The 21,497-nt window shown below is 41.0% G+C and overlaps 1 protein-coding gene across 8 annotated transcripts in view; it reads right to left on the bottom strand.

Moving 5' to 3' along the window:
- GPBP1 (GC-rich promoter binding protein 1) overlaps positions 1–21,497 on the bottom strand; it is a 44,932-nt gene that overhangs the window by 15,186 nt on the left and 8,249 nt on the right. For 7 of the 8 annotated variants that reach the window (XM_051788306.1, XM_051788305.1, XM_051788309.1 and 4 more), the window contains 2 exons: positions 5,624–5,742; positions 351–474 (listed from right to left, as the gene is read on the bottom strand). In XM_051788306.1, coding sequence (XP_051644266.1) covers positions 351–474; positions 5,624–5,686 — 187 coding nt within the window. In that variant the 5' untranslated portion in view covers positions 5,687–5,742. Of the gene's footprint in view, positions 1–350; positions 499–5,619; positions 5,743–21,497 lie in introns of those variants that run through there. The other variant, XM_051788310.1, reaches the window with a different exon arrangement.

Below are 21,497 nucleotides of genomic sequence, written 5' to 3' on the forward strand. Positions count from 1 at the left end.
ATAATAAACAAGTTATCATTGACGCAAACAGCAGGGAAGAATTTACAAAACAGTACCAGAGAAAGAGGATAGTCAGCCAACATTAAGACAAGTCAACCTCCTTTTTTGGCTGCTCATTTAAATGCTGTTGGCTAGTGTACTAACTCAAAAGTTCTTACTCTTCTCAAGAGCGAGATACACCTGGAGTCACATTACTTTAACCAACCCTTAGTGCTCACATCCTCTCCCAGAAGCTATTTTAGCGCAGAAAAAGAATTTAGCATAGATGAGCTATCATTATCAGACTTCTTTTCTAACTAGAGTGCTACAAAGCAGTGACAAACGTATTCACAACATTCCACAAATTATACCTCCATTAGGCTGCCCAATGTTAGGATCAAACCCCTCCGAAGAGTTGTGTCTTCTGCGATTTGCCTCATAACGATTCTCTGTCCACGAAAAATTTTCAGAATGTTTCTCAAAATTCAGCGATGACTGTAAAGGAGCACAAGCGGCAGACTTGAGATCTGCTTAATAACTGAATCATCAGAGCTGGAACATGCACATTGTTCACAGTATACACAATCAATTTTTTGAGGAACTTTGAATGACAAACAATGCAGCAGTCTTTGAGTATGCAGATGTTCAGAGCTATGTTACCATCTCTCATGCTGGCAAAGTGGAAGCTCTATCTTCTGCTCCAGGACACTGAAACAGCACTGAGGACTACGCTTGTGACAGAAGGTAAAACCCCTAAGTCTCTATTTTGTTTTGGCAGCAGAACAAAGCACAAATGACGTGTGTTGTAGCAGAGGAAAAAAATAAGAGAAAAGGTAAAAAATGACAGAGGATCACAGTTTGAAAGGCATGAAAAGTCTGGCATCTCAATTTGGATTTTCAGAGACCACACATGTGCATTCCATAGAAAGCAAGGTGTCACTTCCACCAGAAGCAGCTGTATCCAAAAGAAGCCAAATTAATTAGTCTTGTCATTATAACTTAATATGGCAAATACAGACAGTTATGAAGTACAAATAAAACCTAGAGGGAAAGGTGTACAAATTCACAAATACACTTAAAATTTTCAGCTTATAAATAGGCATATAAGAAATTTTTTAAAAATTAATCTTTAATGTATCAGTAGGAAGACTTTATAAACTAAAACCTTATTTTGATGAATGGCACTCAGAAATCAAACCACATCCAAACTAGAATTCATAACTAAAGAGATTAAACAAAAAAACGTCTTACACAACCCATTTTCCTTATAACTTCTGTCTGGCTGTACCTTTTTAACACTCCACCATTTCTTTTGCTGCTACATGTTGAAAATTCAAAACTAACTTCATTCTGCAGAAGTAATGCTGAGCCCTACTGCTTTCCACAGATATTCACCAGTGACAGACAGCAGAGGGTTGTGCTACACAGCACCTCCCTCACGCATAGTCATCTTTGATGCAGAGGAACTAAAGCCCCCTTCCCTCCCAGTAGACTTACTGTGCTGCACACATACAAGAAATCCAGCACCTCCCAGGGCCACAAGAGGTATAAATACATAAAAGCACTGCTGGGTGGAAATATGCTTATTGACAAAAAACTCAACAAGAGTTGGCAGTGTGCACTCACAGCCCAGAAAACCAATGAAATCCTGGGCTGCATCAAAAGCAGCATGGCCAGCATGTCAAGGGAGGTGATTCAACCCCTCTGCTCTCATGAGGCCCCACCCTGGAGTACTACATCCAGCTCTGGGGTCCCCAGCATGCTAAGGACATGGAACTGTTGGAGCGAGTCCAGAGGAGGTCCACAAAGTTGATAAGGGGACTGGAGCACCTCCCTTATGAAGACAGGCTGAGAAGTTGGCGCTGTTCAGCCTGGAGAAGAGAAGGTTGTGTGAAGACCTCATTGCACCTTCCAGTATCTGAAGAGGGCCTACAGGGAAGCTGGAGAGGGACTCTTCGACAGGAACTGTAGTGATAGGACAAGGGAGAATGGCTTCAAACTGAAAAAGAGTAGGTTTAGATTAAGTATTAGGAAGAAATTCTTTGCTATGAGGATAGTGAGGGACTGAACAAGGTTGTCCAGAGAAGCTGTGGACGGCCCACCCCTGACAGCGTTCAAGGTCAGGTTGGATGGGGCTTTGAGCAACCTGGTCTAGTGGAAGGTGTCCCTGTCCCTGGCAGAGGGCTTGAACGAGATGATCTTTAAGGTCCCTTCCAACCCAAATCACTCTATGATTCCAGGGAGTATCGACTTTGCCGCACCCAAAGTACCAACTCCGCTGCCTGAAGCTCACTCCCTCTCCTCAGCAACATTCAGGAGAAAAGGTACAACAGTAATGGTTAAAATGAAAGCTCCAAGTTTATTTCAACAGTTACTACCCAGTAACATCTAATCAAGCTACATTAGTATTAAAAGTACTCCACTGATCAAAGTGAGCAGGAAAAAAAACACACAAAAAAGGAAATCACAGTAATAGGCTTCACCACTTTGGAAAACATTGAAGAAAATTATTTCCTTCTTCCCATCTCTCCCACAGAGACAATTACACACAAAAAAAAGCATATCCATATTCTACTGACAATGCCCCTGCAGAGCTCAAGGTGTTGTTCAAAATTCGCTTCTTAAAATTTAAACTCAAATAAGCAGATATGTTGAAAACTCAAAGCATGTATTTCCAAATGGAACAGAATTCAAATGTAAAGGGACTGCCCGCTCAATTTGAGACCTGAGAAGTGAATTACTTGACAAACTTGGAGAGAGAAAGAACAGAAAACTGCAAAAAACTATCAAAATATTTAAGTACTTCAAAAATTATCTAATTAATCTAAATCTTTAAGTAAAAAATAAACAGATTTTGAATAAGTTGCCAAAAATTTCAGAAAGTTCCAGATCTGCCAATCATAGGTGAAATTTTAGAAGATAGCTTCATGTGTACATTTACATAAAACAACAATCTAATATTGCCTTTGGAGTTTAATTTTCGTTTTTTCATAGTACCTTCAAGGAACAATCAACATTCTCACAAAGTATAACTGACAGCATTTTATATGCAGTGTTCAAGTTGTATATGATACAATAAATCTGAAGCCTCTAAAATGTGTGCAAAGATCATGCAGTTTGCGTTTTCCCCACACGATGGAGGTACCAGGCTAGGAAGCCTCTTGTGGCAGAGATAACAGTAAGCTTTGTAATCAAAAGAAATCTGATGGTAATTTCTGGAAGTTGAGAAAACTGTCTGACTTGGTTCAGCCAGACAAGAAAAAGGAAAAGAAGGAGCACAGATTTTTAGAAGCATAAAAACTCTTACTGCTTAACAAGAAGTAAAAGTGAACTTGCAAAAATGGAGTTTATTTGTCTGCAATCTCCTCATACACTCTTTAGAGCAATACTTTCTTCAAAGTTTTGTCCATATCCCAAAATGGCTTCACTCTTCACAACACCTTCCAATTTTCACCTGCCCATCTGCAATAGTGCACCGACACAAATACAGTAGTTCCACACCCAAACAAAACCTGCTGAGTGATGGGCACCCACCTATCTAGGTGGATTTTGCTCTGTCAGCAAAGAGATGACAGAAAAGCTTGCTGTTAAGAGGCAATCAGCAGCAATACATAGGATGGATTTCAGTCAAGCTGTAATCTGTATTGTCACATTAGAAAGCTCCTTCACAATCACAGCTTCCTGGCACTGGGTTTTTATAAACCAGCCTTAAGCTATGTAAGGAAAGAAGTCTCAGGTACCAAGGACTGAGGAGGGAAACCAAGCTTCTGTAGGTGCAATTCCTGAAAGTGCTTCTTCAGGAAAATAAAAATTGATTGAGAAGAGTTCACTTTCTCCTTCTCAAGTTTAAATGTTGTTGATATCATAGGCTTGCCCCAGCTCTATTCTGCATGCAATATGAGACACCTTGCCTTCCTCAACCCATCCTTCCTCTTCATCTCCATTCTTCTTATCTGCTCTTCTCTTCTGCTTTGTTGACATAGAAAATAAATCTATTTTAGGAAATGGAGCAGACAGGGGGCCACAACATTTGAGACCTGTCTTGTAGAGAGCAATGACAAGACAAGTCTTATTCTGTAAACTAAGAACTACTACATATAAGAACAAACTTAACTGTCAAGTGCTTATTATCCAAATGTGCTGTATATCACAGAATGTTGATCACTGAGGAGGGAGTTAATGCAGGGAAATAAGGTGCATTCCCAACAATGACACACAAATACTACAACTGAGTAAGCATACAGTATGGAGTTTTTGGAAGAGAAGGAAGTTCAACTAAACTCCTTTAGGCAAAGAATCACGAAAGAGAACAGGATCCACAACATATACTTGTAATGTAATTTCACACAATTCAGGAATGAGGTGACAAATACAACCAATAACTCAGATATATGCTAGTGGTACTGGAGTAGTTCTGAACGTTACTTTTATCCTGCGATATTGACACATATCAACATTTACAACACATTAAATTGAAAAAATCAGATCAAAAGAGTTGAAAGCATCAGAAATTATGTAGAATGAAAACAGACTCCATGAACCACCATGGAAGAGATATGCCTGATGTTCCCAGAAAAGCAACTGAGTTCCTAATAGATTATCCTAAACTAAGCATCTAGCCAGGTCACAGTAGAAGTGCATTAAGAGAGCAAAAGAAATAAGGACATTAAACAACTTGATTAAAAAAAATGCAGGGGTGTTAAGTGTGTGTAGACATACATAAGCAAAGCATTAGGAACACAGCTAATGCTGCCAGCTATCTGTGAATTTAACAACACCATAAGCCTATTGCCATAAATTTTTCAAGCCTAAGCACTTTTCATGGACATGAAAGACTGCATGAAACTTCATATAAATACACTAAAGAAAGGCAAACCCATTCTCATAGCTGAAGATATAGATATTGTATTCAAGAGATTATAATGAAGACAGGTCTACAACCAGGGAAACAGATGACAAGAGTTTTAATACCCCGTGCTGACTCTGCTTCTGCATTTGCACGAATTAAAAAAGAGTAGAAAGACAGGCCAGGAAAAAAGAAACATTCCCAGGACAGACATACTCAAGATTTCCTAGAATATATAAAAATCCTAGCAATTTGGAGGTTGTTATTTCCTGTTTCCAAATTAACTGTCCCATTATATAAAGTAATAGTAGTTCAGATGAAACAACCAGAGTGAAGATGCACAACAGTTTGAAAGGGCCACACTCCATCAGTAGCAACAAGCATCCCACCATGCAGAGCCACTTCAGATAATATAAAAAAACATTTTTTTTTAATCACTTGGATGACAGAATAACAGTTCTGCAAAATTTATAGGACACACAGAAAAGTCAGAAGCAAGAATATCAAGTACATGCCTCTGCCTTGGTACTTCTAGCAAAGAATACAGTAATTCACTTTAAACTCCTGATGAAGGCAATCTTAAGCCAACCACAGCTCTGACAAGGCCAGGCACGTGCTTCTATCCACAAACTCAGCTGCTCAAGCAAAGAACTCTATGATGCAACTACTTAAATCACAACAACAAAACTTGCCAGATACCATCTATCACCACCCTTTTCATGAAGAGGTTTTTACTGTGAATGAGGTTATGACATTAACTTCCCAAATAATGGGAGTGCCTGTTCAAAAGAAACATACCTTTGTTGATGATGGTGGAGTAGGAAAATTAAGCCAGGCTGGAGCAAAGTCATGCTGCGCCATTTAGGTCCAGTCTCATTGAATCAATGGAAAAAGGCTTAGCACCTCATGGCAAGTCCCTGCAAACAGAAGAACAAGAAATGGAGTACTTCCAGATGTTACAAGAGGAGTAAATTTCTTGTGCTTTGTTTTCCAGTATTATTTTCTCACACAGATATGGTTTAGAATCTAACTACCCTCGTCTCGTTTACAGTATCACATTTGTGCTTTTATTACTAAAGTGTCACACAAATCAAATATATTGCAGGAATCAGGAAAATACAAATGTAACATTCCTTTCTTTATTTCCTCTTATAAATTGGATGAAGTTTCTTGTGTAAGGTCTGACCCAGAACGCTATGGCAAAATTAGTTTGTTACAATACTTCCTGGTAATATCTAGAATGGCTTTCAGGAGCTATTTCTTCAGCTTCCTAGAAGCTGATTTTTTAATTAGTCCCTAAAAGTTAGTTTCAGAGGCCATATTAAAGTTCCTTATGAAAAAACTAGATGCTTGGGACAACCACAAACCCCTCATTGTCTCTAGATTCAATGGAAACAGAGTCTACATATGCAAAGTGTCAAAATCCAGTAAAATTTTCCAGTTTGAAAATGGGCAAGAGAAAGTAATGGCTTAAGATTAAAACTCAAGAATACTTTTTCTACCCTACACTCTTCCCACAGATAAGAAAACATTTCTTAATAAGCAAGAGAATGTAAGGTAATATGAACTCAAAGCTGAATGATAGCACAGACAGGAAAGAAGTGGATGAAACACTGCCTGAATTATGTGAGGGTAACTGAATCATACTCTGCAGCTAGTCATTGCAAAATGATCAATGATTCAAAAATACTTTAAGTATGATACACACTATTAGAACTTCATATGAATTTGTGAAAACATAGTAAGTACCCACACACATTTCACATGAAGATCCAAATAAATGTGAGTGCAAATCTATTAGTCAGAAAGCACAGATGTAGTTCACTTTAATCTACGGCTGCTGTAATGTGAGTAAGAGCTGTGGAATCTGGTATACAGTAACCCATAATTATTGTTGCAATTATGGCCTGAACCAGGCTATTGCAGATTTCCAGTGACAGACAAGAATGTTCCAGCTTCTAACAGATTTGTTAGACTTTACTTAGTGTTAAACTGCACTTAGTTGAGCATCTTTTTGATGACACGAGCTCATATTTAGGTTTTTAGGTATCTCCAATACCAGAGTTAAACTTTGAGGTAAGATAGACCATTACTGTCATTAAATACAGAAGACAAGGTTATAAAGGTATGTCTCATCCAAATAACTCACTATAAATTACTCTGCTGAAGTCATCTAACTCACTTCAAAATTTATCTCACCAAAAAATCCAGAGAAATTTTCTAAATATTCCAGTTACGTCGAACTAGTGAAAAACAAATGAAGAAAGTTCTGGAGTCAATGAACCATCACAGAAGTGGCTCCTCTTTCTCACAGGAATCACGTTCACTTTTACTGATATATCCTACTCAGCAATAGTACAGAAAACAGATGAAGCAATGAACAAATCTGAGCAAATGCCAGGAGGAAAAAATTTTCTTCTCCTTCCCTCAGATACAGTTCTTATCCTCCAAGTACAAGAATCAGGAAATCTTTAGAGAGGATCAAGACAGGCATCAATACTGAAAGATCAGCACAAAAACAACGAAATCTTCAGACCAAGGCACTTACAGTCCAAAAAGCAATGAGTAAGATTAGATTTAGACCAAGTAAAAATATAACAAAGATTCCACAAAGTACTACCAAGTTACTGGTGCCTCAGCTACAAGGTATGGGACAACAAATGCCCTAACAATCTGATTTCTTAACAGACTGATCTTACTCTTTTTAGAAAACTAGTCAAGCTTCCTAACACTATTTATGCAACTGTCATGAGAAACATTTGTTATTAACTCACTAACATCCCTACCTTTTACCCTTTGCACAAAAAAACAAGGATTCAGGAAAGATTTGGTGATCACCAAGCATCCAAGGACTGGAAAGGTGTTTTTAGACAAGCTTTTCCCACAGCTCACTGACACTGGGTGTCTATGTCTTCATGCAACAATTATTCTAGAAGCAGATCGAAGTCTTCCTCACATTTTCAGCTAAAAAAGCTCTAGAAAAGTTTTTGATAGTCCTGCTCTGTCAGAGAAGTCAATCCTTTTCCTAAAAAGCGGTATAATGAAATGGTAAGGACAGAGGCCTGGGCCAAAACTCACACTCAGAGCACAAAGTCAGCAGCAGAATATCTGTAAATTTCAATAAGCCCATAGAAGAAAAACTCTCCTAGAACTAATTCTTCCACATAGTTTTAATAAAAGAACCTCAAGAACAAAAGCACAAATGTTTTTCTAGAACATTACCTGACCAAATTCACAGATTTACAGTTAAAGACTAACAAGAAAAACAACTCCTGTGAATACTAACCTCGACACCAAAGTCAAGAAAACACTTTCTTTCATCTAATTGTACCAGTGATTGGTCGGCAATTAGACATGGGAACACAGAGTACTTTCATTATTAAATCTTCCTAACTCTAAAAAGGCACAAACACCCCAGGTGTAATTAAATAACAAACAGCAAGTCAGGAATAGTTATTTTCTTACAATGTACTTCTCTAGAGTACGCAGCCTACACAGCTTAAAGTTGACAGTTCCATGTTTTACCAGCTTCATTAACAACTCTTACAGATGTTTTCTGATGTTGTTAACAAGTTCATCCTAGAATGTCTTTTAATAAAAAACAGTTTCATTACAGGTATAATCTCTGTTTAGATGACCAGACATCTCTGATAGCTCTTGGATACTTTTCCTTCTAAGGAAGGAATTTTTGATAAATGGTAAACAGATCACCAACTGTAAGAATTGGAAGTCAGTAAGGTAGCTCTGCTCCCACATAAAGGATTTACTATGCTTAAACCCCTCATGATCAGCTTTAGTTGCCCACACTAGTGTGTTCCTTGATTGCTTTCCAACTTAAGTTGGACCAACAACTGAGTCTAGCAAATTATTCTGCAACACATTTGAACATTGCAGAAGCTCCTTCTACCAATTCTGAGCCAGGGGTTTTTTTCCTGTTATTCAGGTCGTTACTTCAGCTACCCCAAGAAATCAGAGACATATCTGCATTTTGTGTCCTCCAAAGCACTTGCAACCTTTATTAAGATTCATATTATCAACAAATTTAATAAATGTACACTTTATTTCATGACTGAAGTTATTAATAAAAATACTGAAGGGATTTCTTAAGCAATTTGCTTGATAACATATTTCCAGCTAGACATCAAACAACAGCTCCCTTTACAAAGACTGAGGAGACACTAAGGCACATGGTTAACACTGATCAGCAGATTACTTCCAAAGAACACCCCTGCCTTGAAGAAACATAGAATCAACCGTGTTGGAAAAAATCTCGGAGATCATCAAGTCCAACCTTGATCCAACACCACTGTGGTTACTAGACCGTGGCACTAAGTACCACATCCAGTCTCATCTTAAAAACCTCCAAGGACAGTGAATCCACCACCTCCCTAGGCAGCCCATTCCAATGCCTGATTACCCTCTCCATAAAAAACTTCTTCCTAATATCAATCCAAACCTCCCCTGGCACAGCTTAAGATCGTGCCCTGTTGTTCTACTGCTGGTTGACTGGGAGAAGAGACCAACCCCCACCCAGCTACAACCTCCTTTCAGGGAGTTGTAGAGAGTGATGAGGTCTCCCCTGAGCCTCCTCTTCTCCAAGCTGAACAACCCCAGCTCCCTCAGCCTCTCCTCATAGGACTTGTGTTCCAGTCCCTTCACCAGCCTTGTTGCTCTTCTCTGGACCTGCTCCAGCACCTCAATATCCTTCCTGAACTGAGGGGCCCAGAACTGGACACAGTACTCAAGGTGTGGTCTCACCAGCACTGAGCACAGGGCTTTTTCCCCTAATTTCATTCAAAGTCTCCCTGTTCAGCCAGGCTGGACATCTTCCCCGCCGGCTCGCCTTTTGGCACACTGGGACAGCCTGCTCCTGTGTGTTCAAGACTTGCTTCTTGAAGCATGTCCATCCCTCCTGGACCCCTTTGTTTTCAAGGGCTGTTTCCCAAAGTACCCTCTGAACCAGTCTTCTGAGTAGGCCAAAATCTGCCCTGAAGAAGTCCAAGGCTACTTTTAAATTAAATGAAAACAACAATATTTAAAGTATGTGAACAGAATGAAACTTAGCAGAGTATGACACTGCTTTAATTATACTGACATGAAGAACCAATATGTCTGCTAGAAAGTTTTTTTACATGCACACCACACAATATACAATTCCTGTTCAGTAACACAAAGCAGCTGATGTAGTCCCAGCATTAATAGAGCTATCAAAAGTAAACTGAGACATACACCACAGACTTGAACACAATTCCAGTGCTTTCAGAAACTCTCTCAGTAACAGAAGAGTAGGCCCAAAATTTATTACAGAATGTTTCAGCCACCAATCCCTATGAGCACAAATCTGCCATTCTTTAACCAAACTAGGCTCAGCCTGTGTGCTACTGCAACAGAGCTGCACAGTTCTAGCAAGGTAAGAAAAAGATACTGAAATACTGCTACCCTCATACTATTAACACTCAAATGTCTTTAATCAGGCTGATCAAAGTACTGTCTCATCTCAGCAACACCATCAGCAATACCCAATTCAAGTACTGTGTACTGACTTCAGTAAAAAAAGTCTTCATAGCCCATAAAGTTTGGTAACATTCATGTGTTCCTTTGTTATGGATAATAAAATAGTTTACAGCAAAGGAAAAAATCTTGTTCTTAAGTTTTATATTGTGCTGGTTTAAAGGTAAACCAGCAGGGGAAATGAACTCAACTCAAAGAAGAGATTATAAGTCAGAATAACAATTTAATAAAATAATAAAATAAGTACGATTATACAGACAAACAATTGGTTTTAATGCACAAAACCCAAATGTATAACCCAGCACCCTGGGGCATGAACAGAGTGGTGTTCTTTGGGCCCCCTGAGTCCAAAGGAAAAGGAGAGGGAAAAAACCCATTGGTGAGAGTGCTGTTGCAGCCTGGTCAAGAGTGGTGATTGCAGTCCGGTCGAGAGTGATGGTTGCAGTCTGGTTGAAAAGTGGTGGTTGCAGTTTGATTGAGAGTGGTGATCTGCAGTCTTCCTCTGGATCCCACGAGTGGTTAAAAAAGTCCCAAGACCCCAAGATTACATATCCTCCAGTTCAGGTAGCAATGCCCAGTACCTCCCTCAGGGCGAGGAGTTCCACAATGGGTGTGAGGACAAGAGCACCCTCCTATCTCACAGGCCTCTTAACACCCAGTTTATAGCCTGAGGAGTCAGGCTGCTCTGGGCAGAGGGTGTAAATAGTCTGTTGATACCAGTTTCTGGGAAATGGCATGGAAGGCTATAGAACACACAATTTTGGGTTACACCCATACAGTGATGAACTGGTCCCAGTTGTTCTAACTAGGACATACATCTTGGAAGGGTAGATCTGAAAGAAGTCTGTAAAGGATTCTGTTTCAGGTAACATGAAATAACTAATCCAATTTTCAATTAAATAAACTTTAATTCTGTAGTTTTATGAAGTATGATCTTCAATAATAAGGTTGTGACTGTCAAAGAATAATGAACAGCTCGTTCTAGGTGATGTACAGTGAAGAGATTTGTCATAAATATTACTCAGTCATCTACTTGGAGCCACATCTGCAGCTGAGATAAGAACACTGCACCAAATATGCTTGACCAACACACAAAAAAATTTTGGGATAGGGTTTTTCATGGTTGAGTTGACAGGGTGATAGAAACTATTTCTCATCAGTTGTAAAGCAGCAGGAAACACTATTTTCTAAACAAATTTGTGTTATCTGAAGAGCATTTTGGAAAATTTAATATATTGCCTCTCTTTCAGAAAAGGAAGTAACATGGTAAGAAAAGGGTATTACAGACCACTGTACGGATCAGGAGTCAAGACTTCTGTGAAAAGGCTAAGAAACAATACCCAGAGTCAATCCCCAAACCCTGCAAAACAAGAAAAATGAAACTAAAGCAAGTATCATTAGTTTAGCTCATGCTTACCAAATAAAACAAAAAAATCAAATATTAAACAGTATAGTCAATTTTCCCTTCACTGCTACATTTTTCTTTCACCACAGAAGGAGATACAAGTGAAATCACACTTTGAGTAACAGCACGGAAATTCAAGATTTCTTTTGAAAAAAGAAATTTCTTTGTGCAATGATGAACTATTTCGGCGATCAGGGAAAAGACAAGTCTAAGGAAATTACTTGGCTTGCTTTGCCTCACAAAATGAGGACACGAGATATATTTAAGCAGTGGTTATGGATATCTTAAGGAGTAAATTTCATCAAGAAAGGAGATATCTTAATCCGAAACACCATCGGAATCACATGAAGATATCAAACGTAGCAGATTGAGGCTGAACACATGTTCTGAAGATCAGAACAAGATTTTGAAACAACTTCAAGACTAGAGACAAACATTTGAACCTGTCAATTTCTATTACGCTTCTAAGTCAGACACTAATAATTGTAAGTAAAAAGTTTAATGTGTCAGATGATGCATGTACAGAAGGATAACACTGTAATAGTTAATTCACTTTTTCCCCATCTTCAGTGGTAGCCATGTAAGAATACTGTCTCCTCAGCAATTATTTCCCCTCTCTCCCTTACTACTTGAAATCAATATACCGTTTAAAAAACAAACTTTTTAAACATGAAGGACACCACTACAACCAAAGTAAAAGTCAACCTCTTCTTTTTCTTGCAATAACACAGACAGAATTCAATATGCTCATCATCATCATGGCTAGGCTTCACGAACGAAGATTTGGGAAAGGCTCTACCCACATTTGTTACAAGCTGGTGGCTAATAAGGCCAAGATAGACATGTCCGATTGCAAAAGGCACAGCAGAAAGACTCCTTAGGTGGTAAATTCTGCAAGACACGGTTCTTTCTGCGTTGTCTTTTCTCCTCGAGAGTGATCCTGTGTGCGTTCTCATAGAAGCAGCAGCATTACAGATAGTATGTCTCCAGATCTCCCAATTGGAGGCCAGAGTAGACCAGTTATGGTGATCAATATGGCCAAGGCTGAGATGTTGTTTCAGGGAGTCCTTGTATCTTCTCTTCAGGGCTCCTCTCTTGCGGCAGCCAGTGGCAAGTTCACCATAAAGCAAGATCTTAGGGAGGCGGTGGTCCTTCATCCTTGAGACGTGCCCTGCCCAGCGCAGCTGTGTTCTCAGCAACATGGCCTCAATACTTGTAACTGCTGCCTGTTCTAGAACAGATGTATTAGTCACATAATCAGTCCGGTGGATGTGTAGGATTGAACACAGACAGTGTTGATGGAAGCGTTCTAAGAGTCGCAGGTGGTGGCGGTAGATGACCCATGATTCAGATCCATATAAAAGAGCAGACAGCACTATGGCTCTGTAAACACTGATCTTTGTGCTTTTCTTCAGGTGTTTATTACGCCATACTCTTTTATGGAGTTTTCCAAAAGCTCTATATGCCTTTGCTAACCTGTTGTCTATCTCTCTGTCAATCTTACCAGCTGAGGAGATGAGGCTACCTAGGTAATTAAACTGCTGGACTGATTTGAGCTCTGATTTGCCAATGGTGATATGGGGATGATGGAAGACTTCCTGAGGTGCTTGGTTGATAGAGAACTTCTGTTTTCTTTAAACTCACTTCCAGCCCAAAGAGCTCAGCAGCATCTGCAAAGCAGGATGTTAAACGCTGCAGAGCTGCTTCTGTGTGGGCCACAAGGGCGGCGTCATCAGCATAAAGCAGCTCCCGGACAAGATGGTTTAAGGTCTTAGTGTGGGTCTTCAGTCGCCTGAGGTTGAAAAGGCTTCCATCAGTACAATATCGAATGTAGATACTGTCCTGACTATCGAGGTCTGCCATGGCCCTTTGGAGCCTCGTGCTGAAAAAGACTGTGAATAGGGTTGGTGCAAGAACGCAGCCTTGTTTCACACCACTGGTAATTACAAAAGGCTCAGAAAGTGCATTGCCATGTCTGACTTGGCCGTGCTGATCCTCATGAAGTGAGATGATCATTTTGAGGAACTTGGGGGGACAACCTAAACGTTCCAAAATCTGCCACAGACCTTTCTTGCTCACAGTATCAAAAGTCTTGGTGAGATCAACAAAGGTTACATAGACACCTTTCTTCTGTTCCCTACACTTCTCTTGCAGTTGTCTGAGAACAAACACCATGTCTGTGGTACTCCTGTTGGCTCTGAAACCGCACTGACTTTCAGGTAGAATTCCTTCTGCTATAGGAGGTATTAATCTGTTCAAAAGTATTCTTGCCAAGATTTTGCCAGCAATGGAGAGCAGAGTAATACCACGGTAATTTGAACAGTCTGATTTAATTTCTTTCTTCTTATACAAAGTGATGATGACTGCATCATGAAGGTCTGATGGTAGTTCACCGAGCTCCCAACAGCGCACCACAAACTCGTGAAATTTAGCATGGAGTGCAAGGCCCCCATGTTTCCAGATTTCAGGTGGAATTCCATCAACCCCAGCTGCCTTGCCAATTTTCACCTGCTGTATGGCCTTAAGGGTTTCCCCCGAAGTGAGGGTAATATCCAATTCATTCTTCACTGGTTGTTGAGATGGACTGAATTGCTGAGTCTTGAACTACACGGTTTGTACTGAAAAGAGTCTGAAAGTGTTCAGACCATTGATTCAGAATGGAGGTTTTATCTGTTAGAAGCATTTGACCATCAGCACTGAGTAGAGGGCTTTGGACCTGGTATGTAGGCCCGTATGCTGTTTTCAGGGCCTCATAGAATCCTCTATGATCACCTGTATCTGCACATAATTGAGTTTTTTCAGCTAGATTGATCCACCACTTGTTCTGGATGTCACAGAGTTTCTGCTGGAGCTTGCTGCATGCAAGATGAAAGGCAGCTTTTCTTACGTGACAGGAAGGCAGTGCAAGGTGTGCTTGGTGAGTGGTTCTCTTCTTCCTCAACAATTCCTGGATCTCTTGATTGTTTTCATCAAACCAGTCCTTGTTCTTCTTAAAGGAGAACCCCAAGGATTCTTCAGAGCTCTGCAGGATGCTGTTTTTAATATGGTGCCAAAGTGTTTCAAGGGAGGGATCTATAGAATCTATGGAATGGTTTTCGAGCCTAGTTTGAAGATTTGCCTGGAATCTGTCTCTCACTGTGGCTGATTGGAGATTGTTAACTTGGAGTCTCCTCCTTGGGATGCTGCCCCTTTTGGGTTTGAACTTGAGATTGAAGTTAAGTTTGCAGCGCACAAGCTGATGGTCTGTTTGGCATTCTGCACTAGGGATCATGCAGGTGTGATGGACAATGCGAACATCTCTCTGTCGCACCAAGACATAATCAATGAGATACCAGTGCTTAGATCAAGGATGCATCCAGGTTGTCTTCAGACTGTTTTTCTGCTGAAAGATAGTATTAGTGATGGTGAGCTGCTGCTCTGCACAGAATTCTAGCAGAAGTCGACCATTATTGTTACAGTTTCCAACACCATGCTTGCCTAATATTCCTTTCCAGGCTTCAAAGTTCTTTCCTACTCTGGCGTTGAAATCACCAAGGATAATGATCTTATCATCTGCAGGCACCTTTTGGGTAAGGCAGCGCAGGTCAGAGTAAAATTTATCTTTTTCAGCAGGGTCAGCTTGGAGAGTTGGGGCACATATACTAAAGAGGACGACGTGTTGTTTGTTGTGGAGTGGAAGGCGTAGGGAGATAATGTGATCAGAATGACCTGTCGGCAGATTTTCGAGTTTAGGAACAATAGAGTTTTTGATCTGAAGCCAACTCCTGAGAGATGCCTTTTGGTTCTGGGTTTACCTGACCAAAAGAGTGTGTAACCAGCACTGTGTTCTCTAAGGTTGCCTTCCTCGTGAAGGAGAACTTCAGTGAGAGCAGCAATGTCGATGTTGAGATGTGATAGTTCATGGGCGATTAGGGCAGAGCAACGCTCAGGGCGTCCACTATTCTCAGAATCAAGCATGGTTCTGATGTTCCAGCATGCTAGAGTAAGTTTGGTTTCACCTTTGGAGGCAGGTGTACGCCTTTGTCTCTTGATCTTAGTGTGACCACCTCAGTAGAAGATGCCCATTGGCTGCGGTTAACCAACCAGGTGAAGGTGGAGATGAGCTTTGTTTAGACCACCTTTTCTAGGCCCCCCTCTGAGTGGAGCAAGCAGTGCTGTCCTTGAAAAAGGCTGCTTGGTCCTTCAGGGTGCTGTCATCTCCGGGGTCAGTCTCTAATGACCAATATCCAGAACCACCTGCATGCAGGGTTGGGTCTGCGGCTCCCAGTGCACCTTTCACCTGCCATTTCGACCCTCGCCCGTCGCTACAGGGCTTTGTGAATGTGGGTAAAGCCTTCGAGCCTGTGCAGTGGATTCTTTAGGTGAGACACAGCATGCAGAGAACTGGACCCACCCTTTAATCCTAAGGTTCATCTGCCAGGGCCGAGCAAGATTGGACAGTGGCAGCGAGGTCCTCAGGACGTAGGTTTGATTAGAGTGTCCTTCTCTTAGATGGATGGCCTTACGGGGCTAAGCGAGCTCCATCTGCCCCGGTTTGGGATTAGAGTTGTCCTTCTCCTAGGATGACTGCCAGAAAGCTAACAAGCTCATCCTGCCCAAGGACGTATTGTATCTGACCCTACGGTTTTGACCTGCCTGGCATGGGCGACCCTACCAAAGGCAGGTACCATCGCCAGCATAGCTCACAACCACACAGGATTACACAGGCTATATTTTTACTATTAAAACGACGAGGGTAAGTCTTACACTTCCTACTTTTCTGCCACCTATCTATATTCAATCACAAGGAAATACCCAGGAACAACCCTTTGTCCTGACTACCCTTTCAGGATGTAACAAATATATCCAGAACATACCGAACCAGGGCAGTAGCCACAGGTGAGCCAAAAGCAAACAAATGAACAAAACCCTTCTGGTCCCCATACCCACCTAGGGCTCGAGTACCTCTCAAGGCCCCAGCCCAGTCGAGACCCCTAACCCCCCAGAGGAAACCATCATCCACTCTGACCTTATTTTCCCCTCACCGTGTTACCTCATATCTTCCCATGCACCGCTTACCTGCAACACTTCATGCAGGGCTGCCCCGCCTGCCCACCCTCCAGTCCGAGGACCCCCATGGCCCACCCAGTACCCTTCCCGTCCCCCTCCCCCAAACGAGACCAGCAAACCTCTGTGTGCTCCGAGGCTTCCACTCTCCTCTCTCAGGAGGGCGCAAAGCCACGCCAGCAAAGCTCCCTCTCTTCTTTCCCTGCCGGGGGAGAGGGGTAGCCCCACACGGGCTCAGGGCCCGGGGCCGGCCCTGGGCCGCACGGCTTCCACGGGGGGGCACCCGGGGCCACAGTGTGGCTTCCAGGGGAGGTTGCCCCTGTGACCGCCGCACGGCTTCCAGGGGAGGATGCCCCCGTGGCCGTCACACGGCTTCCAGGGGGAGGACACCCCCACGGCCGCCGCACGGCATCCCGAATTCAATATGCTACAAAAGCAGAAAACAGTGTTGTATTCATGAACATTCACACTAACTTACTTTCAGATTACCTTAGCAAAGTGCTTCTTCAAGCTTCATCTTAATATTACAAATTTCACCTTATCTGCAATGTTTAACTTACTACTGCTGGGACAAAAAGTGGAACAGCCAAAATTACTAACATTTAAGTTTCATTTGCAAAACTTGCTTGTAAGCTAAAACCTCCATGCAATTCTCACACTAAAAAGAGAAATGAAATACAACAGATCAAGAAGATCCTCATGAACAAACTATGGAATACACGTCAGCTTTAACAAACACAATTTGTCACATTTTAATAAAGTCTGTGTAATTTCTTGCAGTAAAAATTAATTTTTTTAATCCCCTTCTTTTTTCCTGCCCTATGTTTACCGAGAGAGAAGGGGGGAAAAGAGAAAAAAATGCTTTCTCATTCTCACTCCATAATGCTAAGTTAGGGACTGCTGCCACCACAATCATTTACACATTTCACCCTCCTTCACTGTGGAGCAATTTCACCAAATCGGCAGACTGGCTGTACATAGCAGTACTTTCCAACCACTAGTGAAGCCTGAGACCACTACAAGCTAAGCACAAAGCAGAACCCCAGCAAACATGTGTTACTCCAGCTTGTATCTCGGCGTAGAACATCAAAAATGGAATACACTGCAGTCACATACCAGACTCATTACAGACAGGGCAACTGCAGAGTCACTACAGACAGAGAAGTGTGCATTTAATAACTCAGCTTCAGCACTACACCAGGAAACAGCTGTGCTGTCAAAAGTTAGGAAGCAATAGTATAAGGCACAAAGAAAGAGCCTAGACTTTTTTCCCCCATGCCAGGCAGCTATAAAATTAGCCCAGACAAAACTTTAAAATAAATAAAATTAAAATTAATATTAAACAAACAAAAAAATATAATAAAATCAAAATAAATAACGATAAAAATCATAAAATAAGAAAGTGTCTAGCTCAAGTTCTGCAGCAATTACAATCTAACCAGACTATTTTCGTATAGTAGAAATTTATATCAGGTTTTCTGTGCTGCTCCTGCTAACAGTGGAACAATAGCAAATTCCTTTACTAAAGTCTTTAATCTGGCCTTAAACATGTCATAAAAACAAAGGCTACTGGGTTCTGGAATAAACTGGTCACACAAATGTAATTCACCTGATCACTCCCGCTCTCTTATAAAGATGATCCTTTCCCTAGAATTCCTACTAGCTTTAACCATATTCATCAAATCTCTACAGCATTAAAAATCTTCTCTCTCTCTCTCTATTTACACAACACTAAAAATAGCCATACAGCATCTCTGGAAGGGTACAATACTCTTCAGGAGTTGAAAAAGTGACTCCCATGAGAACTGAGCTCAAGGCAATCTCTGCACTGTCTGTGTCAGTGGACGTGAGAGCCCACACACAGCAAGGCAAAAGGAATCATCTTCTGGAATATTGGAAGGGCAGAGAGCAGAGCAAGCAGATGCAATCAAAGCATTTGCAATTTCAGTTCCATGTTTTTTCTATAAACAGGTCAAAAAAGAAAAAAATAGGGCTAATTATTAAAACAGAATCCTGAAAGGACCATGGAATATAAAATAATATGCACTCACATTTAACCGCTGTGATTTTTTTTGAGATTTTCATTATTCAGTTTAAGTAGTTCTAAACAGAAGAAATACATTTACCATGATATTTTTAATATACTTAACTATAAACACTATTAACAATTTCACAACCCCTAAGAATCAAGTATAAAAACATGTAACCCTACCTTTTTTTTTCCCCAAGTCCACACCCTTCACAAATTATAGAAGGAAACTCTCAACAATGCAGCTCTTTAATCCATGACAAACAGGGCTATGAACTTTAAGCATCACCTTGTAACAAAGCTACCTTGCAACATCCTTCTGAGGGCAACCTTTCTTACTCTTGTCCTAACAGTCTGTAGCATTTACAAAAATAAAGTCTCCATCATCATTTTCACCTTCACACAATTCTACAGGAGAAACATGAATTTAATAGCTTACTGATTTTAAATTTTGAAAGTACCTTCTGAAAAATTAAAATATAGCATCCAGAGATATTTCTGAAAGACTAATGATCATTTTGTACTTCCCTAGAAGTTCAAGAATCAACCTCTGCCTAAAGGAAGGATACTGCTGTCCCTTTATCACTTTTGTGGTCCTTTTCTGAACTCACTCCACTGAGTCACATCTTTTTTTTATCAGGGAGCCTATAGCAGTGTTACACAGCCTGTACTGTGACAGTCCTCCACATGAGGCCTCACCAGGGCTGTAGAGGAGCAAACTGAACTCCCCTCCACCTGCTGGCAACATTTTTCCTAACATGGTGTCAGGAGATGTTGGTTTCATGGTTTGCTGACTCATGGTTGGCTTGCTTTCCAAGAGGACCCCCAGTTACTTCTCTGCAGCTGGCATGTGCAGCTACTACTCACCAGAGACAGGACTGTCAGTGGGGAGGCACGGAACAGATTGCTCACAGGCCAATTTGGTCAGCAAAATGTCGGCTTATTACAAGAACACTCATTATATACTGCTGCTACACCCGGACGTGTGATTCTTCTTCACACAGCATTGGATACATAAGAGCAACATACTTTGTTGTCCACTGCTAATTGGACCACAACAGGTGTCCATATGAGCTGAGGGCACACGTTCACCCTCTTGAAACTCCACCTTAACTTTGGCAGGGAGCCTTCTTTGTTCTAACTTCAAAGGTTGAAGCCATACTAGCTATGCAGTTCTTTTACTGTCTGTACCCAGTCATGCCAAGGCAAGGCCTACAGAAATACAAAGGAAATTGTTCATACACGATCTCTATTCTCCCAACACAGGACTTTGCGTTTTCCCTTTTCTTCATGAGGATCCTCAGTCCAGTTCTCCAACCTGTCCAGGTTCCTCTGCACGGCAGCACAAACATCAAGTGTGTGTGTATCATCCAGTTCTCCCCATTTTTTATGATCTGCAGACTTGCTAGGGGTAAACTCCACCCCATTGTGCAGGACTTCAATGAAGATGTTCCATAGTAGGGGCTCCAGCACTGAACCCTGGGGTGCACAGAAAGAGATGCTTCCAAATGATCTGTGTGCCCTGATCAGAGCCCTGACAAGCTGGGCCTCACCATTCAGCCAGTTTTGGATACACCTCACTTCTCTACACATACTTGTCAGCTTCTCTATGATGATATCATGGAAGACAATGTCAAAATCGTTACTGGAGTCAAGATAAATACCATCCATTGCTTTCTGTTCACCTACCAAGCCAGTCACCTCATGTAGAAGGCTATTAGCTTGGTTAAGTGTGATTTCCCCATCATAAAGGCATCGTGACTGCTCCCACTCACCTTCCTGTCCTTCAGGTGTTTGGAAAAAAGTTTCCAGGATCAGCTGTTGTACAACCTTCCCACGAACTGAAGTGAGGCTGACTGGCCTGTGGTTCCCTAGATTCTCCTTCTTACCCTTCCTCGTGACAGGACTAACATTTGGTCTCTTGTCATACTCAAGAATACCTTCCAATGACCATGAGACTTCTCAAAGATAATGAGGAATGACCTTGCAATGACATCAGCCAGATCCCTCTGCACTCACAGAAGTATCCTGTCAAGGTCTATGGACTTAGAAGTTACTTCATTTAAGTGATCTCTAACCTGATCCTTCTACACTGAGAGTGAAGAAAAAAGCACAGCAGAACTAAAGATGACAAGGATGTGAGATCAGAGACTGACCCCGCACAATTTTAAGGGTATGTTAACTTGTCTAACCAGTATTCAGAGGCAAAGACAGTCTCACTAGTACTGAACAGATCCAACTCCAGAGAGGTCTCCTGAAGTGTATAAAATACAAATACTTCCCTAGCTCAGAAAGGTGTCTCCAATATTTAAGACAGGTTTCATTATTGTTGATGAGACACATTTAGTAACACTTTGTAATAAACAGCTTTTTTTTTCATAATATTTTAGTATGAAGAAACAGATAAAATAGTGACAGCAGTATAATAAGGACAAGACTAAGCAGTATAATAGTAAAATAGCCAAAAAACTTACACACTTTAAAAACTTGATTTACTAGAAGTTTGTGTGCTTTTGGCCATATTACTAACTACATCCTATTTAAATAGAGCTGACCAAAATATTGTAGGAAAAACAGATTTTAAACTAATGCTAAACATTGGGGGAAAAAAAACCTGACAGCTGAATTCATCATCAAAAGATAAGGAAAAACAGTTCTGTATTTTCAGCTTCTATACTCTC

The sequence above is a fragment of the Manacus candei genome, unplaced genomic scaffold (assembly GCF_025592945.1).
Source record: "Manacus candei isolate 608988 ecotype Guabito, Panama unplaced genomic scaffold, ASM2559294v1 h1tg000024l, whole genome shotgun sequence".
NCBI lineage: Eukaryota > Metazoa > Chordata > Aves > Passeriformes > Pipridae > Manacus > Manacus candei.